Source organism: Pan paniscus, chromosome 6 (assembly GCF_029289425.2).
Source record: "Pan paniscus chromosome 6, NHGRI_mPanPan1-v2.0_pri, whole genome shotgun sequence".
In the NCBI taxonomy this organism is placed as follows: Eukaryota; Metazoa; Chordata; class Mammalia; order Primates; family Hominidae; genus Pan; species Pan paniscus.
In genome coordinates, this window is record NC_073255.2 from 111,103,231 (window position 1) to 111,126,944 (window position 23,714).

A 23,714-nucleotide genomic window follows, 5' to 3' on the forward strand; every position below is an offset into this window, starting at 1 on the left:
TTTATGTAGGCATTACTGAAAGAAGATATGTTAACAGTTAAAGAAAACCTTTCCTGTGAAGCAGCTAATGATTTAATGTAGGATTTTTCCATAAGTCATGGTCTCAGGGGGCTGTTACTTTGAAGGAATAGAATATTTTAAATATTTCTTCTATGTATATATTTTAGGCCTGGAACTAGTTGCCTCTTATATTTTGTCACTTATCTATCATTGATATTCTAAGAGGAATTAAAGTTTTTTGATTCTGTAACTTTTGGTTAGAATATGAACAGAGATTTTTTTTTATCAGGGGCTTTAAGAAAAAATGTTTCTATTCTAATGACTCCTGTTGTTGTTACCTTAAGGAGGAAGATTATCCAGGAGCTATTCAGTTGTGCCTTGAATGTCAAAAAGCTGCCAGCACTTTTAAACATTACAGTTGTATAAGGTAAGGTCATGTAAATGTTTTAAAGCAGATTCTGTTGTCAGCTTCTTATGTAGCAGCTGTGTAAAAATGTTAATAAACATTGAAAATTAGTATAAAGTGCTGTGTTCTAGTTTAACATTCATATTTATATATGGGCAGTACAATAAAATTATAAATAATAGGCTTTAAGGTGTGAAAGATCAGATACTTTTCATTCCTGCTTTTTCTTGTCACCTCATTGAAACTCATTTTTCATATTTTTTCCAATCCAACTGATTCTATTTTTATAGAGTTGTAGACAAGAATAAATTATCTGTTCATATCTCCAATGCATCTCTTGGGAATTCTTCCTTAACTTTGCCCAGCTTATAAATATTGAGGATATTATTGCAGCTTGTTTTGGAGATCCAGATGGTTCAAGTGTTTGGCTCATCATGATAAAAAGTCTTTTGGAAAATTTATGATTTCAATTTATATAATAATAATGTTTGTAATAGTTAAGTGATTATGTATTCAATGTGTTATGTCTTTTGTTTATTATTAAATATACAACAGAAAAATAGCCACTGCATATTTTGCTATTATCTCTAACTTTATTAATAGCATTTTGGTTTGCTTAAAATGAAGGATTTGCATTGCTTGTGACAGTCTTGGGGAAGCTCTAATCCCTAGGTGTAATTTCCAACATTCCTCTAGAGCCATCACAAATAAATGTACAATCTAAGTAAAATAGTGTGCTTGCCAAACAAATCCAGTTTCAAATTAAATTCATACCCATCCCAGATTGCATCCCCTTTGTCTCTCCTGTATGGAAATTCTGGCATTCAGTGAGCATGACTCACTGTTGTTGTAGATGTTGATTGCTAGTACCTGAAAACTAAAAGAATTATAATAGAGCAAAACATTAATATAAGTTTGAATTAATTTTTAAAAAATTATCTCATATTACAAGTCTTTGCTGGTTATAGGCTAACGGCTAGATATTTTCCTTCCAGAAATGCTGTTTAAGTCTCTATGGTTTTTTTTTTCTTTAAAATATGCAGATTGAAGTTACATGTTTTTTTGTTTGTTTGTTTGTTTGTTTTTTATTTTAAAGATGGAGTCTCACTCTGTCGCCCAGGCTGGAGTGCAGTGGCGTGATCTTGGCTCACTGCAACCTCTGCCTCCTGGGTTCAAGCGATTCTCCTGCCTCATTCTGCAGTATAGCTGGGATTACAGGTGCACGCCACCATGCGCGGCTAATTTTTGTATTTTTAGTAGAGATGGGGTTTTGCCATGTCAGCCAGGCTGGTCTCTAACTCTACCGCGCCCAGCTTGAAGTTAACACATTTTTTATTTGGTTAGGATATAAATTGAGTAGTACCAGTGATACTTTTCATTTTGTCCATTTTGAGAGTGATTAACTGTCATTAGTAGAAACTTGACGATGTCATTTACACTTATTAGGTTAAGTAAATAGAGAATTAGTTTTAGAGTGTTGAATGTATTTAGAGATTTCCAGCAAGCCATTCTGGGTCCTGAAAAAGCAAATCCATTTGAACCAAAGCATCCATTTAGTTCATTTTGTAGTGATAAATCTGTTATATAGTAACAGCTTAGTGGGTGAAAATAATTCAGGCAGTTTACAGAGTGTTTATGCCAGGTACTTTGCTTTGAAATTGTCAGTATGGTGATAAACCACATACAGTGTAATCAGTATAATCCTTGGTTTCATAAAGAACATAATCTATCAAGAAGGACTTATATTAAAGTAGGCACCCATAAAATTAGGCTGTAGAGAGAAGGAAGTTGTGCATACAGTGGAAGCATTCGGATCTAACTCTCCTTCCGGGATCAAGACTAAGGAGGACCTGAACGAGGAGCAGGAAGACTTGAGGTAGGCCAGGATATGAGGGTTGTGAATAGGAAACTGTCTACACCAGAAATGAAATCTTTGTTGCGGAGTTACCAAGCAAAATGAAGACTGAAAATATGTATCTATTGGATTTATAGCAACAAAGAAGTCATAGTTGACCTTTTGGGGACAGATTTGGTGGGAGTTGGTTGAACTATCAAGTGTAAGGTGAGGAAATTTTGTGATGAGGACAGATGCAGAATTAAGAAGAGGAAACCTCAATATTTGAAAATTGGTAGGAGAGAGTGAGAAGCTGAAAATAAAATAGCATAATAATATACTAAGGCTTTGCAGGGATTATAGCAGAGATTGAAAAGGTCACTGTCTATTATAATAGGAAAGAATGAGCATGGAATTGGGTGGCAGGAAATTGAGGGAGCAGGTGATGTGTTGAAACTTTTATATAATTAAAAATCTATTTTAGCTATGCTAAAGTAAATGTCTTACATGATGAGTGTTAACTAAAAAATGTCTTTGAAAGAAATTCTTATTTGGGCTTTTAAAAATTGATATCAAGTGGCTTCTGAGCACTTTTTAAATTAATGGATACACTGATATGTGGAGGAGGTGTGGCTACAGTTATCGAATGAGGTTAAAAGGTTGAAATGGAAAAGATTTAAATTAATAGTTATTTTAGGTAATACAGTGTATAAGAAGCATGCTATGTTTAGATATGTGAGTCATGCATGTGATAATAAGAAAAATTGGTCCTATTCTCTGCAAATAGGTAAAAGTACATCACACATACATTCAGATATCCCAAGAAATTCTTTGTAATGGGGTTTTACTTTAGGTATCTTAGGAAAACTTAGATAAAGTTGTGTTTTTAACTTGGTGATTTAGTGACAGTGTCAGGGTGACTCAGAGAGCAGGGCTATCAGTTGGAGCTGTCTGGTGGTGATGATAGCCCCTCCGCTAGCATTTCTTCTCCACCCCATACCAGCACAGTATCCTTTGCCAGCCACCATTCACCTGCCTAACACCATTCCCTCTTTCCCTTCACCTGTTGTTTCACTCTTTTGTTTATATGGGAGAACATAATAAGTTTGTTCACTTCTTTTATAGATGATATAATGTGGGGTATAAGGATAGAGTTAATTGACATGTGGGTCACGTTGAGTCCACAAAGATAAAAGACATTGTTATTCTAACATTCTTTTATTTTTGTGTTTATAAATTAGATACACCTCTTTTTTTTTTTTTTTTTTTCTGTGCGTTTTTCTTTCTTTTGCTCTGTTTCCTCTGGTCTTCCCAGTACAGTGTTGCACCTGTTCTTGAGCTCTCTAGTTGGGCCTACTCATACAGGATTCATCCACACTTTAAAAATGTATTTAATTGACTTGGGCTTGTGGAACTTAGCCGAAAGCAAGATTTAATCTTTGCTTGGACATAAGTGAATTAGAGTGAATAAGCATTTTACATTCTAGTAATCTTAGGAGCAGTAATTAACTTCCAGCTGAATTTATATATTCTCAATTTTAAAAACATTTATATCCTAATTCTTGTTGATAACTAGAGAATCATAAATGTTTTCCTTTTAGAAATGATTTTTGAGAGAATCACCCCATGATATAGAATATTTCTGAATTCTGATATGATTTTTAAAAAATACTTTAAGCAAGTTTATATGCTCAGTATACCTACTTGTCTACTTGTTAATTTTTTCTTGGCAGATTATGTGTTCCTCTTTTCTTTCCTAGTCACATCACTCCTTTATTGGAAATAAGGTTTTTGTTTTTGGTAGAGCGCAAACTCTCTAAGGAGAGTTACTTGGAGTAGCTGAGATGGAAAAACTTAGGGCTGACTCTTATGATTCTGAAAATAGGAAAAACAATTTACATATTTGCTTCTGCATAAATACTGACTCTATATCTTGTAAGTCTCAGATTATATGACTAGGTAGTTTAATACATGAAATGCCAAGTATAATTGGCTCTCTGTATCCATGTGTTCTGTGTCTCTGGATTCAACCAGCTGAAAATGGAAAATATTTGGAAAGAAAAAACAGCAACAAAAATAACAATACAACACAAAAATCACAATACAATAATAAAAATAATAAAAATAAAAAATAATACAATGTAACTGTTTACATACATTTGCATTGTATTAGACACTATAAGTAATCAAGATGATTTAAAGTATAAGGAGGTTGTGGATAGGTTATATGCAAGTACTGTGCCATTTTATATAAAGAACTTGAGTATCCGTGGATTTTGATGTCTGTGGAGGGTCTCAGAATAATCCCCCACATAGACTGAGGAATGATTGTCATATAATGATGCACCCAGTTGGTTGAAAAATGAAACAGAAGTGGCACTTCCTCTGCACCTGTCTTCCTTGAGATGTGCCATGTTTCAGCATCTTTAATAAAAGATACAGTAATCCCAGTTTTGTTCACTTTTATAACTGAGAGAACATTTTTACATTGTTTGATATTTCCTGAGTTGATTGACAGAGAGTCATATAGTTGGGATTTATTGAGAATAAGAATTAGAATGTGTTTATGCTAAAGTGCATCTGTGAATGAAGTACTTAATTTCTTTTTCACTTGAAATTTGTCTCAATTTGTTTCAAGGAAAGTTAATTTTAAAAGTCAAAACTGCTTTATTATTGTATTTCATTTGAAAGAAACTACTTGAGGGAGCCTGATAGCTTCTGTATTATGCACCATAAAGTTTGCATACTGCTGAACTAGTTTGTTGAGTACTGTACTTTAACATAAACAGATGTATTAAATGTCTCATAATCTTTCAAGAATTCCTTCATTTTTTCTCAGAATATGATCTTGGTAGTTTAGTGAAAATTGTAGGTTGTAGAATGTCTTTACGTCATATGGCAAATGAACACAGCTGACAAATATAGCAATACTGGGAACTTTTCTTCCCCTATTGCATTAATTTCTTTATAGCAAGGTGTGCCTGCTTTCTTCCTCTAAGGTCAGGGACATAAGGAGCCCTGCCTTGAGTAATGTTTGAACATTGATTGTTTCTGCTAGGTTGCCAGGCCTTCTAGCTTGATCCATTGTCTAGATCCTGAGTGCTTGTTGGTTGGTCAGCTTGGACCAAGTTTTGATAACACCTGCACTCCTCATCTTCTATTTTAACTTGTTTTTCTCTGCCTCCCTCTGCCATGCTGTGCTGTTTTAAATAATGTAAAATAATAGTTTCACATGACAAAAATCCTAATAAACAAGAGGGTTTTAAATAAAAAGCAAACAGTTTTCTTTCTGCCCCATTCACCCGTCCCTTTCCTAATCCCTGGAGTAAACCACTTTTACAGCTTACTAATTTTTTAAAAATAATTAAAAAAAATACATAATATATATATACAGACACATATACACACATATATCTCTTTCCTGTTTTAACTTTTATCAGTTCACCAACTAAAAGTTCTGCTGAACTCTAGCATGGGCTTGGCAAACTGTCTTTAAAGGGCCCGATAGTAAATATTTTAGGTTTTACATGCCATACGTCTCTGTTGCAACTATTCAACTCTGCCTTTGTAGTCTGAAAGTAGCTGTAGACAAAAAGTAAACAAAGGGTTGTGGCTATGTTCTAGTAAAACTTTATTTAGAAACACAGACTGCCAGCTGGATTTGGCCTGTGGGTTCCGATCTCTGATCTAGAATTACAGTTAATAAAGTTGGAGATGTTTTGAACATATTAGTATTGGACTCTGAGCTTTGTGGTGATAGATTAGGTCAGGGATTTCTTTCTTTCTTTTTTTGGAGACAGAGTCTCGCTGTGTCACCCAGGCTGGAGTGCAGTGGTACAATCTCGGTTCACTGCAACCTCTGCCTCCCTGATTCAGGTGATTCTCCTGCCTCAGCCTCCTGAGTAGCTGGGACTACAGGCACACGCCACCACACCCAGCTATTTTTAAAATATTTTTAGTAGAGATGGGGTTTCATCATGTTAGCCAGGCTGGTCTCGAACTCCTGACCTCAGATGATCCACCTGCCTCAGCCTCCCAAAGTGCTGGGATTACAAGCGTGAGCCACTGCGCCTGGGCAAGGTCAGGGATTTATTAACAGAGTTAAGTGAAGTTAAGTGAAGACAGACATCTAGTTAGATCCAAAGTGATCTTAGGAATTCTGTTATAGCCTGGTTATATATGGTTTGAAGGATCACATAGACACTTCATGGTACTTAAGAGTTGTTGGTTTAACTTTAGAATGTTGAAAAATCAGTTTCTCTGAGGTCTGCTGATAAATTCTCTGCTTCCTGTAAGTAGATTGAAAACCACTGGAATAGGCTCTGATTTAAACAGACTGGAACGTCAGTGTCTTAGGGCCATGGAGATACAGTATAAACTTGGAAGTACATTTACTTAAGCTCATTCTAAAAGTTTTAGAACTTTACTGAACCATGTACAAATTGGGCAATTGAGTAACTCGTCTTCAGCATATAATAGAATCATGAAACATTAGAGCTGGAAGCAACCCTTTCTATCTGGCCCACCTTTATATAGGAAACTGATGCCCAGAGATATTAAAGGACTTGACTTAAATCATATGGTTCGTTAATAACAGACCAGGGAAAGATCATTAAGATATTATCACTGTGCCATCTTGTCTTTTTGTATAGTCAGATTTGTTCAAAATCTTGATTTCTATGCAACCTTTCTAGGACTCATTCTTGTGAGTATATGTGTGTCCTAGATTAGTTGTTTAAAGAACACTATTAATTGGTTCTTTATGGATAATTTATTCCTAATATTTCCTGTAGTGATGGTAAAAACCCTTTGCAGAATTGTTTGATTCATTCCATTCAGCTTGCAGACCGCTTTTACAGGCTTTTAGCCTTCCATCTTAGAACTGGTAATTTCTTGACCATAATGTTGCATTTATTTATCAAAATGTTTATGAATAGATCCTTTTAACATACTTTAATTAATTGATCAAAATGGATTGAATTCATGTTTCTAAATGATGGCTAAGAGCTTCTTTAAAAGCTGTACAGTTAATGTCCAGTATTTAATCACATAACTTTTATATATGTATTTTTAATTAGTAGTAAATTGTTGTCAAATTGCAGTTGTACATTTTGAAAGCATTTTTAATGAAACCAAATTTTTGATTTATAGATTTTTATGTTTGTAGTCTTCCAAATGTTTACCTTACCACATTTGCATTAAATCTTAGTAAATGGGATATAGAATTATTTACCTTTAATAACAGCCATAAAAACATCTAGGTTTATTATAATTTCATAAACCAACACTAAAGCCCATTTGTTTTGATAGAGAAGCTGAAGAAATCATTGCTTTCACTTGTGAATGAATTCAGATATATTTCTTTTTCCTCCAGACTCAAAATATTCCCTAAAGGAATATGTTTACCAGTTCTGATTTACTCATTATTCCACTTGTCCTTGCCTCTCTGCTTCTGTTACTCTAGGATCAGCCTTGGGTGAAATTTTGAACTCCATATGATAGAGGAACTGTCTTTAACTCTTACTCATCTCTCTTTTCTTGCTAAGGCTCCTGCAGACCAGAGTTCAGTGTGGTTCTTTTTCTTCTAAAACATTCTCTTCCCTTTCCTGCTGTCTCTGTAGTTTTATTTATTGAGGTAGAGAATAGGGGCTAATGGAATGATGGCAAAATTTTACCATTTTTCTTTAAATTACAAATTTGACTTAGAATATTTATTACCTGCTCTGAGTTAGGTAGTAAATTTAGTTCTGGGGAGTCACTGGTGAGTAAGCCACAGTGCCTTAAACACTTGTGCCTTGGAGACACAGCCACAGGTATTCCTTACTGTAGTACAGGAATTCGTGAACAGAGTATTATGAAGGTTGTGGGGTTAGTTACTTAGCAGGGAAGGACTTCCCAGAGAATATGGTATTCGAATTAAGCCTGGAAAGATAGATGGATGTTTGTGAGTGAGAAAGGAAGAAAGGATATTCAAGTTATTGTGAGCACTATGTACAAGAACTGAGGGTGTGAAAGTCTGGAGTTTGGTTCAGGTGCTGTGCATAGTACATATGTCTAAAATATAGGCATTAAGAAGTCTATGTGAAGTTATTTTTTTCATGTCAGATTGTTAAAGGTCTTATATGCCATACTAATTTGGGGCTTTTCTCGTTAGTTTAATAGGGAGCCACAAAAAGATTTAAAGCAGGAGATTAATGTGGTTTTATTTTTGCTTTACTTAAGAGCTGCACTCCGATGTCTTTAGGGACCAGGCAGGTCATATAAATGTGAGGCTGCCAGATGTAAGACCATAGGAAATGGTAGAGCCCACAGGACTAGATAGCACTTGCCTTGCATAAAGCCTTTTGACAACACTGTGTCTGCCAAATCATATAGAATATTGACCAAATCCAATGTGAAGTTAGACCCCTGCTCAGAGCTATTTCTGACAGCTTTTTGAAGGATGTTGTACAATGTTTGGTTGATGGTGTTTGTCAAATAAATGGATAGATTGATTAAAATAGGTGTGTTACATATGCAGATTCGTTAGGAAGCTATTTTTTTTTCATTATTTTAAGTTCCGGGTACATGTGCAGGATGTGCATGTCTGTTACATAGGTAAATGTGTGCCATGGTGGTTTGCTGCACCTATCAACCTGTCACCTAGGTATTAAATCTGGCATGCATTAACTATTTTTCCTGATGCTCTTCTTCCCACCCGTCCCCTGATAGGCCCCATTGTGTTGTTCCCCTCCCTGTGTCCATGTGTTCTCATTGTTCATCTCCCACTTATAAGTTAGAACATGTGGTGTTTGGTTTTCTATTCCTGTATTAGTTTGCTGGAGATAATGGCTTCCAGCTTCATCCATGTCCCCGCAAAGGACATGATCTCATTCCTTTTTATGACTGCATAGTATCCAATGGTGTATATGTACCACATTTTATTTATCCAGTCTGTCATTGATGGGCATTTGGGTTGACTCCATTTCTTTGCTATTCACATGTCTTTGTTATCGTGAATAGTGCTGCAGTGAGCATACACGTGCATGTATCTTTATAACAGAATGATTTATATTCCCTAAGCAAAAGGTGATAATGCTTGAATTAGGAAATAGAATTGAGAAAAGATAATCACAGGTGGATATGGGAAATACTGAAATGAAATGGTAGAATCATCAGGATTTGATTACCAATTACATATAGAGAGGGAAGAATGCAAGATGACGCTGAGATTTTCAGCTTTGTTTGAGTAGGTGGTGATGCTGTGAATTGAGACAGAGAACATGGGAGAAGGAACAGCTCTGAGGGAGAGAAGATACTGATTTGTTTTGTTTTGCTTTTCTTGGGGTTGGGTGAGGATTTATTTAATTCTTTGAAAGTGTTAAGACACTACCATAGCTATCCTTTTGGGGGAATTATTTTGGGGACAATAGTTTTCATTCTTCATTCACTTATTTATCCATTCATTATTTTTTTGGCAGGAGTTGTCCTAGAATTATTTTTTAAAGGAAATTTCAGTCCTACCTGCAAGTATTCCCTTAATCTATGTCTGAGGATTTGGCTATATTTCAGGCACAAATCCTGGTTAGAGATCTTAATTTTTCTAATAAGGTATCAGTCCTACACTGTTAATTGTCAAAGGATATAGTTTTGCTCACTTCCAGTTTTTACTAGAGAATATACTCTCCAGTCCTCAACTTCAGTTCAAAGTATGCTTATGATAAATACTATTTGCAGAAAATGATCTAATTCCTCTAGATGTTTGGACATTTATCATTGAGAGCATCAAAAACTGTGTGCTTGTATTACATTGGTTTTACTTTTCTGACAGATTGCTATCTATATCTATCTATATCTCACTCTGGTATTATCTCTGTAGCTTGCCTTGAAAGGCTCTATAAGAAGCAAATGCAAGGAACCCATTATTGTATGTATTGTAAGGATATTGTCAGGGGGTTGTGCCTTTGGAGATCAAGACACTGGCAAAATTTTCTCTCAGAACTTAATGCAAACAAAAGTGATTTTTTATATTTTTGTTTTATTTTTCCCCTTTGAGCTACTGGTATGTTCTTCTGTTATAGACACTGGATTAAGTACTATGGCCCTCCCTATTTGCTTTGGCTGCTAGGAATTTGAGAGTCAAGTTTATTATCAGTAGATAGCAATTTTAAAAACCTTTGATTTTGGTGTGCTAAACGTCTTTCACTTGTTTGTACTATTTTAAGAACAATGAGGTTTTATTCTTTCTTGTTAAAATATGTTCTCTGTGATTGCATTTATTTTGTTAGATATCACATCCTTTTTAGTAGTGAGATATAATTCAAATAATGTTAGTTCTATTGATTTTTTTTTTTACTGACCTCGTAAGAATTAAAGGGGGAAAAATCTAGATTCAATCACATGTCCTAAGTGTATGAGTATAACTCAGTAAGCTTTTATAAAGTAAACATAGTTATGTAATTACCACCTAGAAGTAGAAACAGAGTATTTCTGACACCCCACAAACTTCTCGCATGTCTCATCCCAGTCATTCTTCTAAGGTAAGCACTGTTCTGGCTTCTGTCACCAAAATTAGTTTTGCTTGTTTAGAACTTTAAATAAATGGAAGCATACAGTATATACTATTTTTTACTGACTTCTTTTGCCAAACATATTTTTGGGGTTCACATACATTTTAATTGCTATAGGATTTTATTTTATGAATATATCACATTTTGCTTATCTAATTATTCTAGATAATTGTGTTGCCTCAGGTTTTTGCCTATTAAAAATAATGCTGCAAGGATTCTGTGTGCTTTTCTGTTCAGTATGTATCCAGGACTAGACCTGCTGGGAGGTAGAGTGTGTGTTGTTTCAGTAGATATTAGGGTTTTCCAAGAGGTTATATCAGTTTCCCCTTCCTCTAGCATCAGATGAGTGGTTCTGTTTGCTCAACGTCCTTGCCAACATTTGGTGGTGTCATTTTTAATTTTTTAAAAATATTTTTAGCCATTCTTTTCGTTCGTTACAGTGTTTTTATAGTATTAATTTGCATTTCCTGAATGACCAATACACTTGAGACAGATAGAATAAAAATAAAGGGCAAAAGTGTTCAGATCACTGAGAAAGATGATATTCAATTGGCTGTTAAACACACAAACATTGTTTATATAGACACACTGTTTATGTAAAAGTTACCAATTTTAATTCTTCAGTTTTTTTATTTTTATCTGTAGATTCTTTCTTTCTACTCACGCAATCCTGTTGCTGCTGCTAATGACTCTTATTCCCTTCTAATACTTTTTCTTATTGCATTGTCTATATGTAGAATTCAGCAGCATGTCTTACGATCTATACTCTTAATCTTCGAATTTATGGATTAATTATTCAGTTAGTATGTATTTATTTAGCACTTAGTTTGTCTCAGAAATAGAAAAAAACTTTTTTTTTTTTTAAATAGTGAACTGAATTCAAAGCTGCAAGATACTTTGGAACAGATTGAGGTAAGAAGGATTACATCCTAACCTTAATGACTTTTTCTTTTCAGAAGTTTTTGAATAGCCTAGGTGCAACATTGTGTTTTGGCTTTTATGTTATTACCAATGTCTCTAGATCACTGTATTTCTTGATTTTCATTTGGAATATCTATTTATGGTCAAGTTAGTGTAAAAATTTACTTGTAAATTATGGGATCTCAAAACAGCATTTGAAAATATTGCCATTTCCAAGAAAAATTTCCAAACTATTAGTCATAGGTGTGTTCTCATATAAATTATATAATAGCCAAAATACTTTCTATGTATTAATTATATTTTAATTATCAGTTACTTTATTGTTTAGTATAGTGAGTTAATTTACCTGTAAGTAATTATTGGCTGATGAAAACCCTCCAAAATTCCTAAACCTCATAATGATACTCACATAGTTCATCAAAAACGTAGAAACTAAAAAGGAAGAGATATGTAATTGTGAGCATGAAGCATGTTTTGCCTGTTACATATATTCAAAATTCATCTCTTTCCTTGACAATCTTTGCAAAGGAGGGTATTCATTTTAATAAATAAGAATTATTTGGTTTCTTCTAGTCTTTTATTGTTTTCCTGATAAGAGTATTTATAAAAGTTGAGATTGGACTTTCAAATTACCTTTTGAGAAAGTAATTTTTGACCACAAATGCAATTATTTGCTATTAAATAATTGTGAGAATGACAGTTTATTTGATAGTCACAGAAACAACTGCTTTGAGTGGCTCAAGTTAACAATTCCCTGAATATTTTAATGAAGGCTTTCTTTTGAGAGCCCAGGATTTCTTCACTTTTAATAGATATTATTCTGTATTTATATTAAAAACTCTTATTTCAAAGGAAAATCATTGAAAAAGAAATCCATAAAGCATGGTAATTTAGATATAAGAGCTTAAACCTTGAGGAATATACTTTTAAATTCAATGTAGTTTTGTTGAGAATTCCTTTTCGTTGATTAGAGAAAGATTGTTTTATTGTTCTCCAGTAGTCCCACAAATTCAGTTTATGTAAGATTTTAGCAGATGCGTGAGGAAACATTAAGTAGTAGTAAGAGTAAGATTCATTACAAAACTATTATTTTGTTTCCTGTAAAACACTAGGCATGGGTTTTAAGGCATAGAAATTCACATGTTAATATCTTGGTAAACTTGATTATAGTTGCTAATAAATTTACAGTTGCAATTTATAACTTTATTTAAATTTGTTTTTGACTTCTAAATCTGGTATGATAGTAAATGTATTTAAATGTTAACTAAAAGTGAGAAATTAGTCTTAATGTTTTCTTCTCATTGCCTTGAAAACATAATTCCTTAACCATGTCTTGCTTCTTCTTTTAATTATATAGGAACAGCTGGACGTAGCTCTTTCCAAAATCTGCAAGAATTTTGACATTAACCATTATACCAAGGTTCAACAAGCTTATCGACTTCTTGGAAAAACACAGGTTTGTTACAAAAGGATGTTTGGATTTTTCCTTAATCAGGAATTTGTTGTCCTTCATGATTAAGTCTGAATATTATTAATCTCATGTCCTTAAAAAGTTTTATTTAACGAAGTACATTTTTATTCTGAATTAACAGTGATAAAATGGTTGTTCTTGTAGACTCAGAGGGTATATAATGTGGTTAAAACATTACAGTAGTTTGTTTTGAACTATGAAGTACTTGTCAGGTTTAATATTTTCACAATTTTATGTAGATTTTCCAATAAGTATATTATAAGATAATTCAGTGGGAGACAACATGTAGTCTCTTTTAACTCAGCTCTTGGTTCTGAAACAGGACTTCCTAATTTGCAGCTTCACGTGTTGTTAGATAGCCAGCATGACTCCCTCAAAATGATATGTCAGCATTGTACATTTTGTACATTTATCTGTAAAACAAGTCCATTTTATTTATCACATATTTCAGAGGGTCCTTTTATCCCCAAAATGTCATAACTTCTCTCATAATATATGGCTTTTCATACTCTTACTGTTCAAGGGCTTCCTTGAAAAGCTTGAAACAGGTGCCATGGTTTTGAAAGTTAATTGTATCTTTTGTTTGTATAGGATTATATGTTTACCTATACAACATTTAATGTGATAGATGTAAATGTTTTCTTCCCTTAAACGGTCCCCTCTTTTAGAAGGAAGTTTAAGATTTTGCTAAACAATTTAAACTCTACATTTCGAAATCTGAATAAAGAAATTTTACTGTTTATTGTAATTTAATTTTCATGTCTTAAGCTATACCCAAGAAAAAAATCTAAGAAGAAAGAACTTAGCAATTTTGAGGGATATGTTTAAACACCTTTGAAAATAGGATTATAACTTCTAATTTCCCTCATAAGATTAAGTCTTAAATTCCATAAATATTTTTGGTACCTCCTACGCACATTGCTTCAGGTGTCTGGATATAGGCTTTTATGTATCTTACCTTTTAGTGAGGGATACTGGCATACATCTTTTTATTACACTTCACTTTATTGTGCTTTTCAGATACTGTGTTATTTACAAATTAAAGGTTTATGACAAACCTGCATCAAGCAAGTCTGTCAGTGCCGTTTTTCCAACAGTATGCATGCATGTACTTCCTGTCTGTGTGTCAGATTTTCATGATTCTTGCAGTATTTCCAACTTTTTCATCATTATTATATCTGGGATGGTGATCTGTGTTTAGTGAGCTTCATGTTAGTATTGTAATTGTTTTGTGGTCCATGGGACTGTGCCCATATAAAATGGTGAACTTAATTCACAAATGTGTGTGTTCTGACCGCTGTACCAACTGGCCATTCCCCCTTCTCTCCCTCTTTTTGGACCTTTCTATTCTCTGAGGTACAGCAGTATTGAAAATAGGCCAATTAATAAACCTACAGTGGCTTCATGTCTCTCACTTTAAATCAAAAGCTAGAAATGATTAAGCTTAGTGAAGATGGCTATGCTAAAGACAGATTTTCAGTGTACACGGAACAGCCTTCTATTGGAAGAAGATGCCACCTAGGATTTTCAGAGGTACAGAGAATAAGTCAATGCCTGGCTTCAAAGCATCAAAAGACAGGTTGACTCTCTTATTAGGGGCTAAGGCATGTGAAGACTTTAAGTTGAAGCCAGTGCTCATTTATGATTCTGAAAATCCTAGGACACTTAAGAATTATGCTAAATCTACTCTGCCTGTGCTCTGTAAGTGGAGTAACAAAGCCTGGATGATAGCACATCGATTACAACATGGCCTACTGAATGTGTTAAGCCCACTGTTGAGACCAGCTGCTCAGAAAAAAAAAAAATGTCCCTTTCAAAATATTTCTGTCCATTGACAATGTACCTAGTCCCCCATGACTTTGATGGAGATATACAAGAAGATGAATGTTGTTTTCATGCCTGATAACAGTCATTCTGCATCACATGGATCAAGGAGTAATTTTGGCTTTCAAGTCATACTACTTAAGAAATACATTTTATAAGGCTATAGGTACCATAGATAGTGATTATTCTGATGGATCTGGGGAGAGTAAATTGAAAAGCTTCTGGATTTACCATATGCCATTAAGAACATTTGTGATTCCTCTGCTGGATCTCAGGAAAGTCAATTGAAAACCTCCCATAAAGGATTCACCATTCTAGGTGCCATTAAGAACATTTGTGATTCATGAGAGGAGGTCAAAATAGCAACATTAGCAGGAGTTTGGAAGAAGTTGATTCCAACCTTCATGATGACTTTGAGGGGTTCAAAACTTCAGTGGAAGAAATCACTGCAGATGTGGTAGAAACAGCAACAGAAGTAGAATTAGAAGTGGAGCCTGAAGATGTGACTGAATTGCTACAATCTTATGATAAAACTTGAATGGATGTAAGAGTTGCTTCTTACGGATGAGCAAAGACAGTGGTTTCTTGAGATGGAATCTACTAGTGAAGATGCCATGAACATTGTTGAAATAACAAGAAATAATTTGGGATATTACATAAACTTAGTTGATAAAGCAGCAGCAGGGTCTGAGAGGATTGACTGTAGTTTTGAAAGAAGTTCTACTGTGGATAAAATGCTATCAAACAGCATCGCATGCTACAGAGAAATATTTTGTGAAAAGAAGAGTCAACTAATGCAGGAAACTTCACTGTTGTCTTTTCAGAAATTGCCATAGCCACTTCGGCCTTTAGCAACCAGCACCCTGATCAGTCAGCAGCCATCAACATTGAGGCAAGACCCTCGACCAGAAAAAAGATCGACTCACTGAAGGCCCAGATGATTATTAGCATTTTTTTAAATTTTAGCAATTTTTTAAAATTAAGGTTTATATGTTGTTTTTTAAAGACATAATGCTATTACACACTTTAAATAGACTATAGAACAGTGTAAATGTAACTTTTATATACACTGGGAAATCAAAAAATTTGCTTTGTGAGGTATGCCTGTAAATGAATATGATGTCAGGTAGTAACAAATGTTACAAAGAAATATAAATCAGAGTATGTGGATGCAGAGATAGAAAGTACTGATTCATATAGGCTAGTCATGGAAGGTTCCCTGAGAAGATTACCATTGAGAAGTGCACTGAATGATATAAAAGAAGGAATACATGCAGAATGATGCAGAGGGTAATTAGAGATATGGTTGTGTACAACATATTTAAGAAAGAGCAAGATGAATACCAGTTATAAATAAAGAACAACAGAGCAGTGTTCACGAGTCACATTTATTTTGAGTGCTCTGATAATCTGGTTATGTGAAGGGTTATTTGCAAATAATATACCCAGTATAATTTTCCCAGTATAATTCTGGGAAAACTATTATCTTTGTGTTGTAACTATTATTTGAAAAGATGTTTCCCTGGGTTTTTTCAATTTGTTGAAATTTATTTATTTTAATAATGTGAAATTATGTTGTGCGTTTTTTCTTTCCACAGACAGCAATGGATCAACTTCATATGCACTTCACCCAAGCCATTCACAACACCGTGTTTCAAGTTGTTCTTGGTTATGTGGAACTATGTGCAGGAAACACAGACACAAAATTCCAAAAGCTGCAATATAAGGATCTCTGTACAGTATGTAGTGACTTAATTACTATTCATATATCTCTCCTTTAGATTTTAAATTTATATTTCCTTTATCTTGGTACATACCTATTTGAAAATGCTACTAAAATGAAAATAAATCTTTGCCAAAAATTTTTTTTCTCCCAAGTTGTTCTTTTCCTTATAGAGAAGTTGGAGGACTCAGTCACACAAATGGTAAAGGTTACTGAGATTGGAGCATGATTGCTTCTCAATCGACTCTTTACCATTTCATAGCTTCTTTTACCCATCTCTCTCAGGCTCCAAATTATCTCTTATGAATGCATCCAGTAGGCTTCTAAGCAACCATCATTGCTGGTTTTCTGTACAGATTTTCAACCAGTTTTTTCATGTGTATGAATGCTGCCTTTGTCAGCATCTGTAACTGGTTTTTTCTTTTTCTTTTTAAAGAAACATAGGTCTTTAGGTAATGTAACCCAACAGGTGAGAAGTGGACTGACTTGGGTTCTGTTTTAGAAGTAGGTCCTGCTGAGGAGTTGATGTAGACTGTGAGGAAAAGAGAATGATGAATAATTGGGAGAATGGTAGTGCCATTTGCTTTTATAGGGAAGACTGGGAAGGAACAGGACTTTGGTGAAAAATCATGAGCTCTGTTTGGTATCTATTAAACATTCAAGTGGACTTGCTGAGGACGCAGTTGCATAGAAGAACCTAGAGTGATCAGGGCTGAGTTTGTAAATTTAGGAGTCATCAGCATCTACTTGTATTTAAAGCCCTGATACCAGGTAAGAAGATTGAGGTGAAAGGGTATAAATAAAGAAGACGTGAGGGCCCTGGGTCTTGTGACATTCAGGGATTAGATAGAGGAATGAGACTAGTAGAGTCTTAGAGCAACTAGCTGGGTAGGAGGAAAACTAGGAGATGGTGGTGTCACAACAGCATGAAGAAGGAAGCATTTCAAGAAGAATAGAACCTATGTCAGATGCTGCTGAGAGTCTGAATATGGTAATATTACAGGATTGACCACTTGATTTAACCATGTGGAGGTATTGTTTACCATGATTTCTTCCTTTAGCCTAAGAATGCACTATGTCTCTCACTGGAGACATCCTTGAGTTTTCTCTAATGTCAAGTCAGGAAATTATAACACTTCTAGTAAGTAGATATCATTCTGCTTTGTAATTGTGTCCAGGAATTAGTGTAAAAATAAGTAATCTTCATCCTTCAATGAATTTCTTTGTCAAACCTGCTGGTTATATGTCTGTTGGGTACTACAGAAATTTTCTTACCTGAGCTACAATAAGTATCCTGGAAGGGTGTAATTATATATGATGTATTAAAGATTAAGTTAATAATGACAGTGGATGTATGTTAATACGGCTAAAAATATCTTTTTAAACTAATTGTAGAAACCATGAGGACTGTTTTACAGATTTTATGATTACTAACTTTAAGTGTGATGTAGTTGTATAATTTTGTCTTTAAATGTTCAGTTTTAGGTATAGCTATCATTTGGTAAATATTAATAATTTTGAAATGTTTTGTTTATTGTTATTTTTCTTATTCATATATGTTCTTACTTTGATAGTATATATTATAAAATTACCCAATCACCTTTTTTATTCTAATAAGTTTTATTAATTTTTTTATTGTAATGTTGCTATCACTAATAGATGGTAAAGCAATTTATTATGTTAGCAATTTTTTCCTGTTAAAGCAGAAAAGAACTCTTAAAAATTAAACCAAACATTTTAAACAAATTAGAGTTTTGTCTTTTCATCTTTTTAAATTTGGTTAAATCTGTTGTGTGTGTTTGTGTATGTATATTTTGCTTTCTTTTATTGACCATTTTTATATGCTTTTAAAAAAGTCAAAGACATAAATTGTGCTCATGCTTCATGAGAAAGCCCCTCTGTGCATTTATATAACAAAAAGCTGAAAGATATACTTGGCTTACAAATTTTTATGAACACAAATTTGTGCTCAAGGTGTTTACCATTATGTTTCTTCTGAGTTTCTTTCACTTTTTAAAGAAGCTGACTGTAGGCTGGGCATGGTGGCTTATGCCTGTAATCCCAGCACTTTGGGAGGCCAAGGAGGCCAGGGGTTCAAGACCAGCCTGGACAACATGGCAAAACCCTGCCTCTACTAAAAATACAAAAAAAAAAAAAAAAATTAGCTGGGTGTAGTGGCGCATGCCTGTAATCCCTGCTACTGGGAAGGCTGAAGCAGGAGAATTGCTTGAACCAGGAAGGTGGAGGTTGCAGTGAGCTGAGATCACGCCACTGCACTCCAGCCTGGGCGACAGACTCTGTCTCAAAAAAAAAAAAAAAAAAAGGCTGAGTGTAAAATAATCTTTTGAAGTAGTTGTGTATATATTTAAATTATAAGATAATAAATAGCTTATCCTTATCCTTAGTTTCATCTTTAGTAAATACTTGTTAAAATTATCCCCAAGAAACTTCTGGTACTTTATTATAAAATTATCCATATACGTGTGATAGTAGGTTATATATATATATATGTACATATATATACACACACACGTATATGTATATCTATAATTAAGGAAACCAATGATTTATTAATATTTTGAAGTGTAGTCATAGAAAACATAATAGCAGGCTCATATATTATTATTCGTCTAACACAGTTGTACTTTTTTGGTATTTATTCAAGCTGTGCTAAAACATTAGTTGAAGTAGCTTTGGTTCGAATTGGTGAGAATAATAGCAAATATTAGCGATGGCTTAATGGAGGAATTTCTTTTTAAGAAAGGAGTTAACATAATAAGGTGAAGATTGTGATGCATATCAAGGTAACCCATTTTCTTTGGCTATTCTCAATAAAAAAATTAAAGAAGTTTAGAAATCATCCCAGGCCTTCTAGAAATTACCCCCAAGGCTCCTAGTCAGTGCTGCTACAGGCAGATATGAGTGCAGAAACCTTTTTGTAACCTGTTAATTTATTTTATAATATTGAGTCATATTTGATGGTTAAATCAGGTAAGATTTGGAAGAAATTCTTTCTTTCTAGTTCTGCTTATTTATTACCTAGTTTGATGAAAAGTTGTTAACTTTTAGTAACTGAGTTCTATAAAATATAGTGGTTAGCTAAGGAGAGGAAAGATAGAGGAGCTGAATAAAGAAGCCGATGAAAGGAAATCTAAGTACATTTTCCTGGTGAGAAAAAATATCAAGGCATAACTCAGGCAAGAGAGATAATTCATGAAGGAACTTTGTATTAGAATGTAAGCTGCTTATTTTTCAATATGTGGCAGTGGGGGATCATTTTAGCCTGTGATTAAAAATAACTGATAATAATTATCGAAGATATACTTGTGTGAGAGCAAATGTGGCAGTGGGGCATCAGGTGAGCAAGAAGCAGGAGAGTCCTCAAAACATGTGCAGGGTGTTGACTGACATGAAATGAGAAGAAAGAGTCTAGGCATTTTGGCAGTTTATATCCTCTGTACAGTAGCAATGTTTTGAAGGAAGTGTTTAGTCATACATAGAGCTTAAAAATAACATTGAAAATTAAGATGAATGCTACAGAGTAAGAGGCAGATTTGAGTTCCTGTGAACAGGGAATAATTGTGCTTCCTTTAAATGGAAAGAGAGTGGAAATGAAAAGAGATAATCATCTGCTTCCTTTATGCATAGTATCATTTTAAACTATTCTTAGATATCAGCCTAAATGAGCTACAGTGAAATTGAACTAATTAAAAAAAAAAGAAAAACCTCTTGGAAATCTGAGATGAAATTAGTGTTCCGTTTTTATTTACTCTGGTATACAGAACCTCAAGTTCTTAAGGCCAGCAGCATCCCTTCCCAATCAATTTGCTGCCATTTGTTTCTCTTCACCATTGCTCTGAGTTTAAAAGTTTAGTTGGTTTTGAGCTTTTTGAAATCATTTTGCAGTTGAATGTACTTTTTTCTCTTTACTAAACATGTTTTTAGAGTGGTTTAATTAGATGCATAGTTTTTATTGGTTGTCTTTCAGTCTGTTTTCTCTGCTTTTCTTGAATGCATTGGCTTACTGCTTTTACACTAGCTGTTTAGGTTCTTTTTTTAAAAAAAGTAGGTACATTATTTTGAAACCCAAATAAATCGCTAAAACTTAGCAGCAAGATTTCCAAATGAAAATTCATCATACTTCATTTCTGGAGAGGGAAAATATAAAGGACTCATAGTAGCACTTTTATTTACTTAAAAAATTAGGCCTTGTTTGTGATTGCATTTACATTTTGATGTACCCTACATATTTACACCAATTTGTGGAGAGATTTATAGACAACATTTGGAAGCTTTTAATTTAGCACCTTTGTAGAGAAACCCTTTGTGGTTTATTTGAAAGTTTATGAAGTATTCATAAGGATTTTTTTTTTCCTTTTTAAAAATAACATTACTTTGGCAGGCTGATGGGTTTTCCTGGGGAGCTTATTTCAAGATGCTAATTAGGATGTTATTGATTAATTTTAGGACAATGGAGTTGGCTAGGCTGCCTGAAGTTTTCTCAACTATTTTTAAAATTGTTCATTTCCAAATCATCTTAATGAGCTTTGAGTTCTGTTTTTATGATGAATTTCATAATGTAGTAAAAATATATGCTATGTAAAAATATACTCTCTCTGTATATATATATATACATACATACATACACACTCATATATTATTTGGGGGAAAATAAAATGTTTCTGTTAGAAAAAACTTTTGAAATTATTTCATTATGTGTTTTCATAGTGTCTGGCACATTGGAGGTGTTTCCTTAGTAATTGGATTGCCATATTTGTCTCCAACTGGTGTGGTGTTGACACAATTAGAGTCTGTTTAGGTTAAGTGAGAGGGAAAGAAAACCAACACTGAGCACCTTCTCTGAGCCATGTACTTTTAAAGGTGCTTTATATTAGTACATCATAGACAAACTATAATATTAATCTAATGTCCCATTATAGGCTTTTAAAGTTTCATTCTTAAAAACAGTATTTTTTGATACTGATAATGTCGATTTTTTGGGAGTCAACCAATATCTTTAGTAAAGTCCCTGTAGAAAATAACAGCTTATTTTGTTATTAGTATAAAACCCCAAAGACAGATTCTTCTTTTGAGTGAAAACATGTTTCTGTTCCTAAATCCTCAGGATTTTTGTTTAGAATTAATATTTTCTCTCATCGGATACTGTGAGAGTGTATTGACTCTCTTTACTATGGATGATAAGCTGCAGGAAGTTAATGCTAAAGTTAATGTTCATGTTTAGTACCCATTTTGTTTTGGGTTCTCTATAGAATTAACTGCTGCCTCCTTACCCCTTTTCTGTTTTCTGACTTCTTAAACTGGTATGTTTTTTGTATGTCTTTATGTTACTCACAGTCTTTATAGGGATAGACATAATATAAGTTATATAAATAGTGGCTCAAATTAAGCAATCATTAATATACATTCTCTTAAAAATATGCATATTTTAAATTATACAACTAAAACATTAATTGTAGGAAAAGACACAAGCAAAAAGAAGAAAGTAAAAATTGCATATGTCTGCATGCAAAGCTGGTTCTTTTAATGTGTATATAAGCTGATAGCTTTTAAAAGTAGCTGCACAAACTGTTCTATAACTTTTTTCCCACTTGCTACATTATAAACAATTTTTCCTGCTGGGCGCGGTGGCTCACGCCTGTAATCCCAGCACTTTGGGAAGCTGAGGCGGGTGGATCACGAGGTGAGGAGATCGAGACCATCCTGGCTAACACGGTGAAACCCCGTCTCTACTAAAAATACAAAAAATTAGCCGGGCGTGGTGGCGGGCGCCTGTAGTCCCAGCTACTCGGGAGGCTGAGGCAGGAGAATGACATGAACCCAGGAGGCGGAGCTTGCCGTGAGCCGAGATTGCGCCACTGCACTCCAGCCTGGGGGGCAGAGCCAGACTCCGTCTCAAATAAAAAAACAAAAAACAATTTTTCTATTTCAGTAAATATGCTACTTGCATAATTTTTAATGACCAAACGGTATTTCACTGTAAGAGATGCTGTGGATTAATTAACTGCTTTCCTGTTCTTGGATATTTATGTTATTTCCAGCTTTTGTCATTATGAACAGCACTGTAGTAAATATTCTTAAAGCTAAATCTTTGTGTACATCTTTATTTCTTTAGGATAAATCACAAGAAATGAAATTGCATTGTCTGTCAAAGCTTTACATTTTAAAGGCTTTTGGTTTGTCTTTCCTAAATTGCCCTATAAAAAATGGTATTTCAATTTACACTCCTGATCAGCAGAGTCTGCATTTATCCCTTTCCCTGAGCACATGAATGCTGATTATCTTTTATTTAATACCATAATTATCAGATGCCAGAGGTAGCATATCAAAAATAATTTGTGTTGCATATCACTCAGGCATGTTTGGGATGGTAAGGAGGTTAAACGACATTTCATTGATTGTTGAGGTTAATTTGCTTGATGTGGTTGAATAGGTGAGTAGACCTTTCTTGCTGAATGCTACAAATTTGAATATTTGGTTGAAGAGAGAAACCTTTTCACTTCAAAGAATATTATCATTTACTTGGTTTGCTCAGGTCAGTTTCAGAATGAACTAAGAATTCAGCTGTCAGATTTATTCTTATCACATATATGGAGTGCCTAGCTAATTTTGTAGTATATAATTTTATGTAATGATTTCTAAATTAAGTAGGTTTTGATAATTTTTAAAATTAAAACTTAATGACCAAAAGGTAGGTAAGGAAAGTTTATTTGTTTCTTTTTTTTCTTGCCATTTTCTCTCTGGATCATCAAAAATTGTGAGGAGTCTGAAATTTTATTCTACTTGCAAATTAATAAGCTAGCCTGTTACTATTTCCTGGATGCTGGTAGAAGACAGAGACTTCATATTCTTAGCACTATAACTTGTTAAGTGTAAACCAGTTCACTTGTCATTACTGAGCTTTTTTCTTTTTCTTTTCTTTTTTTTTTTTTTTGAGGCGGAGTCTCCCTCTGTTGCCTGGGCTGGAG

General features: G+C 34.0%; 1 protein-coding gene across 2 annotated transcripts in view; it reads left to right on the forward strand.

The window, feature by feature from the left end:
• VPS50 (VPS50 subunit of EARP/GARPII complex) overlaps positions 1-23,714 on the forward strand; it is a 128,050-nt gene that overhangs the window by 28,922 nt on the left and 75,414 nt on the right. For both annotated transcript variants that reach the window (XM_003809726.5, XM_034964460.3), the window contains 4 exons: positions 345-427; positions 11,659-11,701; positions 13,068-13,166; positions 16,604-16,744. In XM_003809726.5, coding sequence (XP_003809774.1) covers positions 345-427; positions 11,659-11,701; positions 13,068-13,166; positions 16,604-16,744 — 366 coding nt within the window. The remainder of the gene's footprint in view (positions 1-344; positions 428-11,658; positions 11,702-13,067; positions 13,167-16,603; positions 16,745-23,714) is intronic.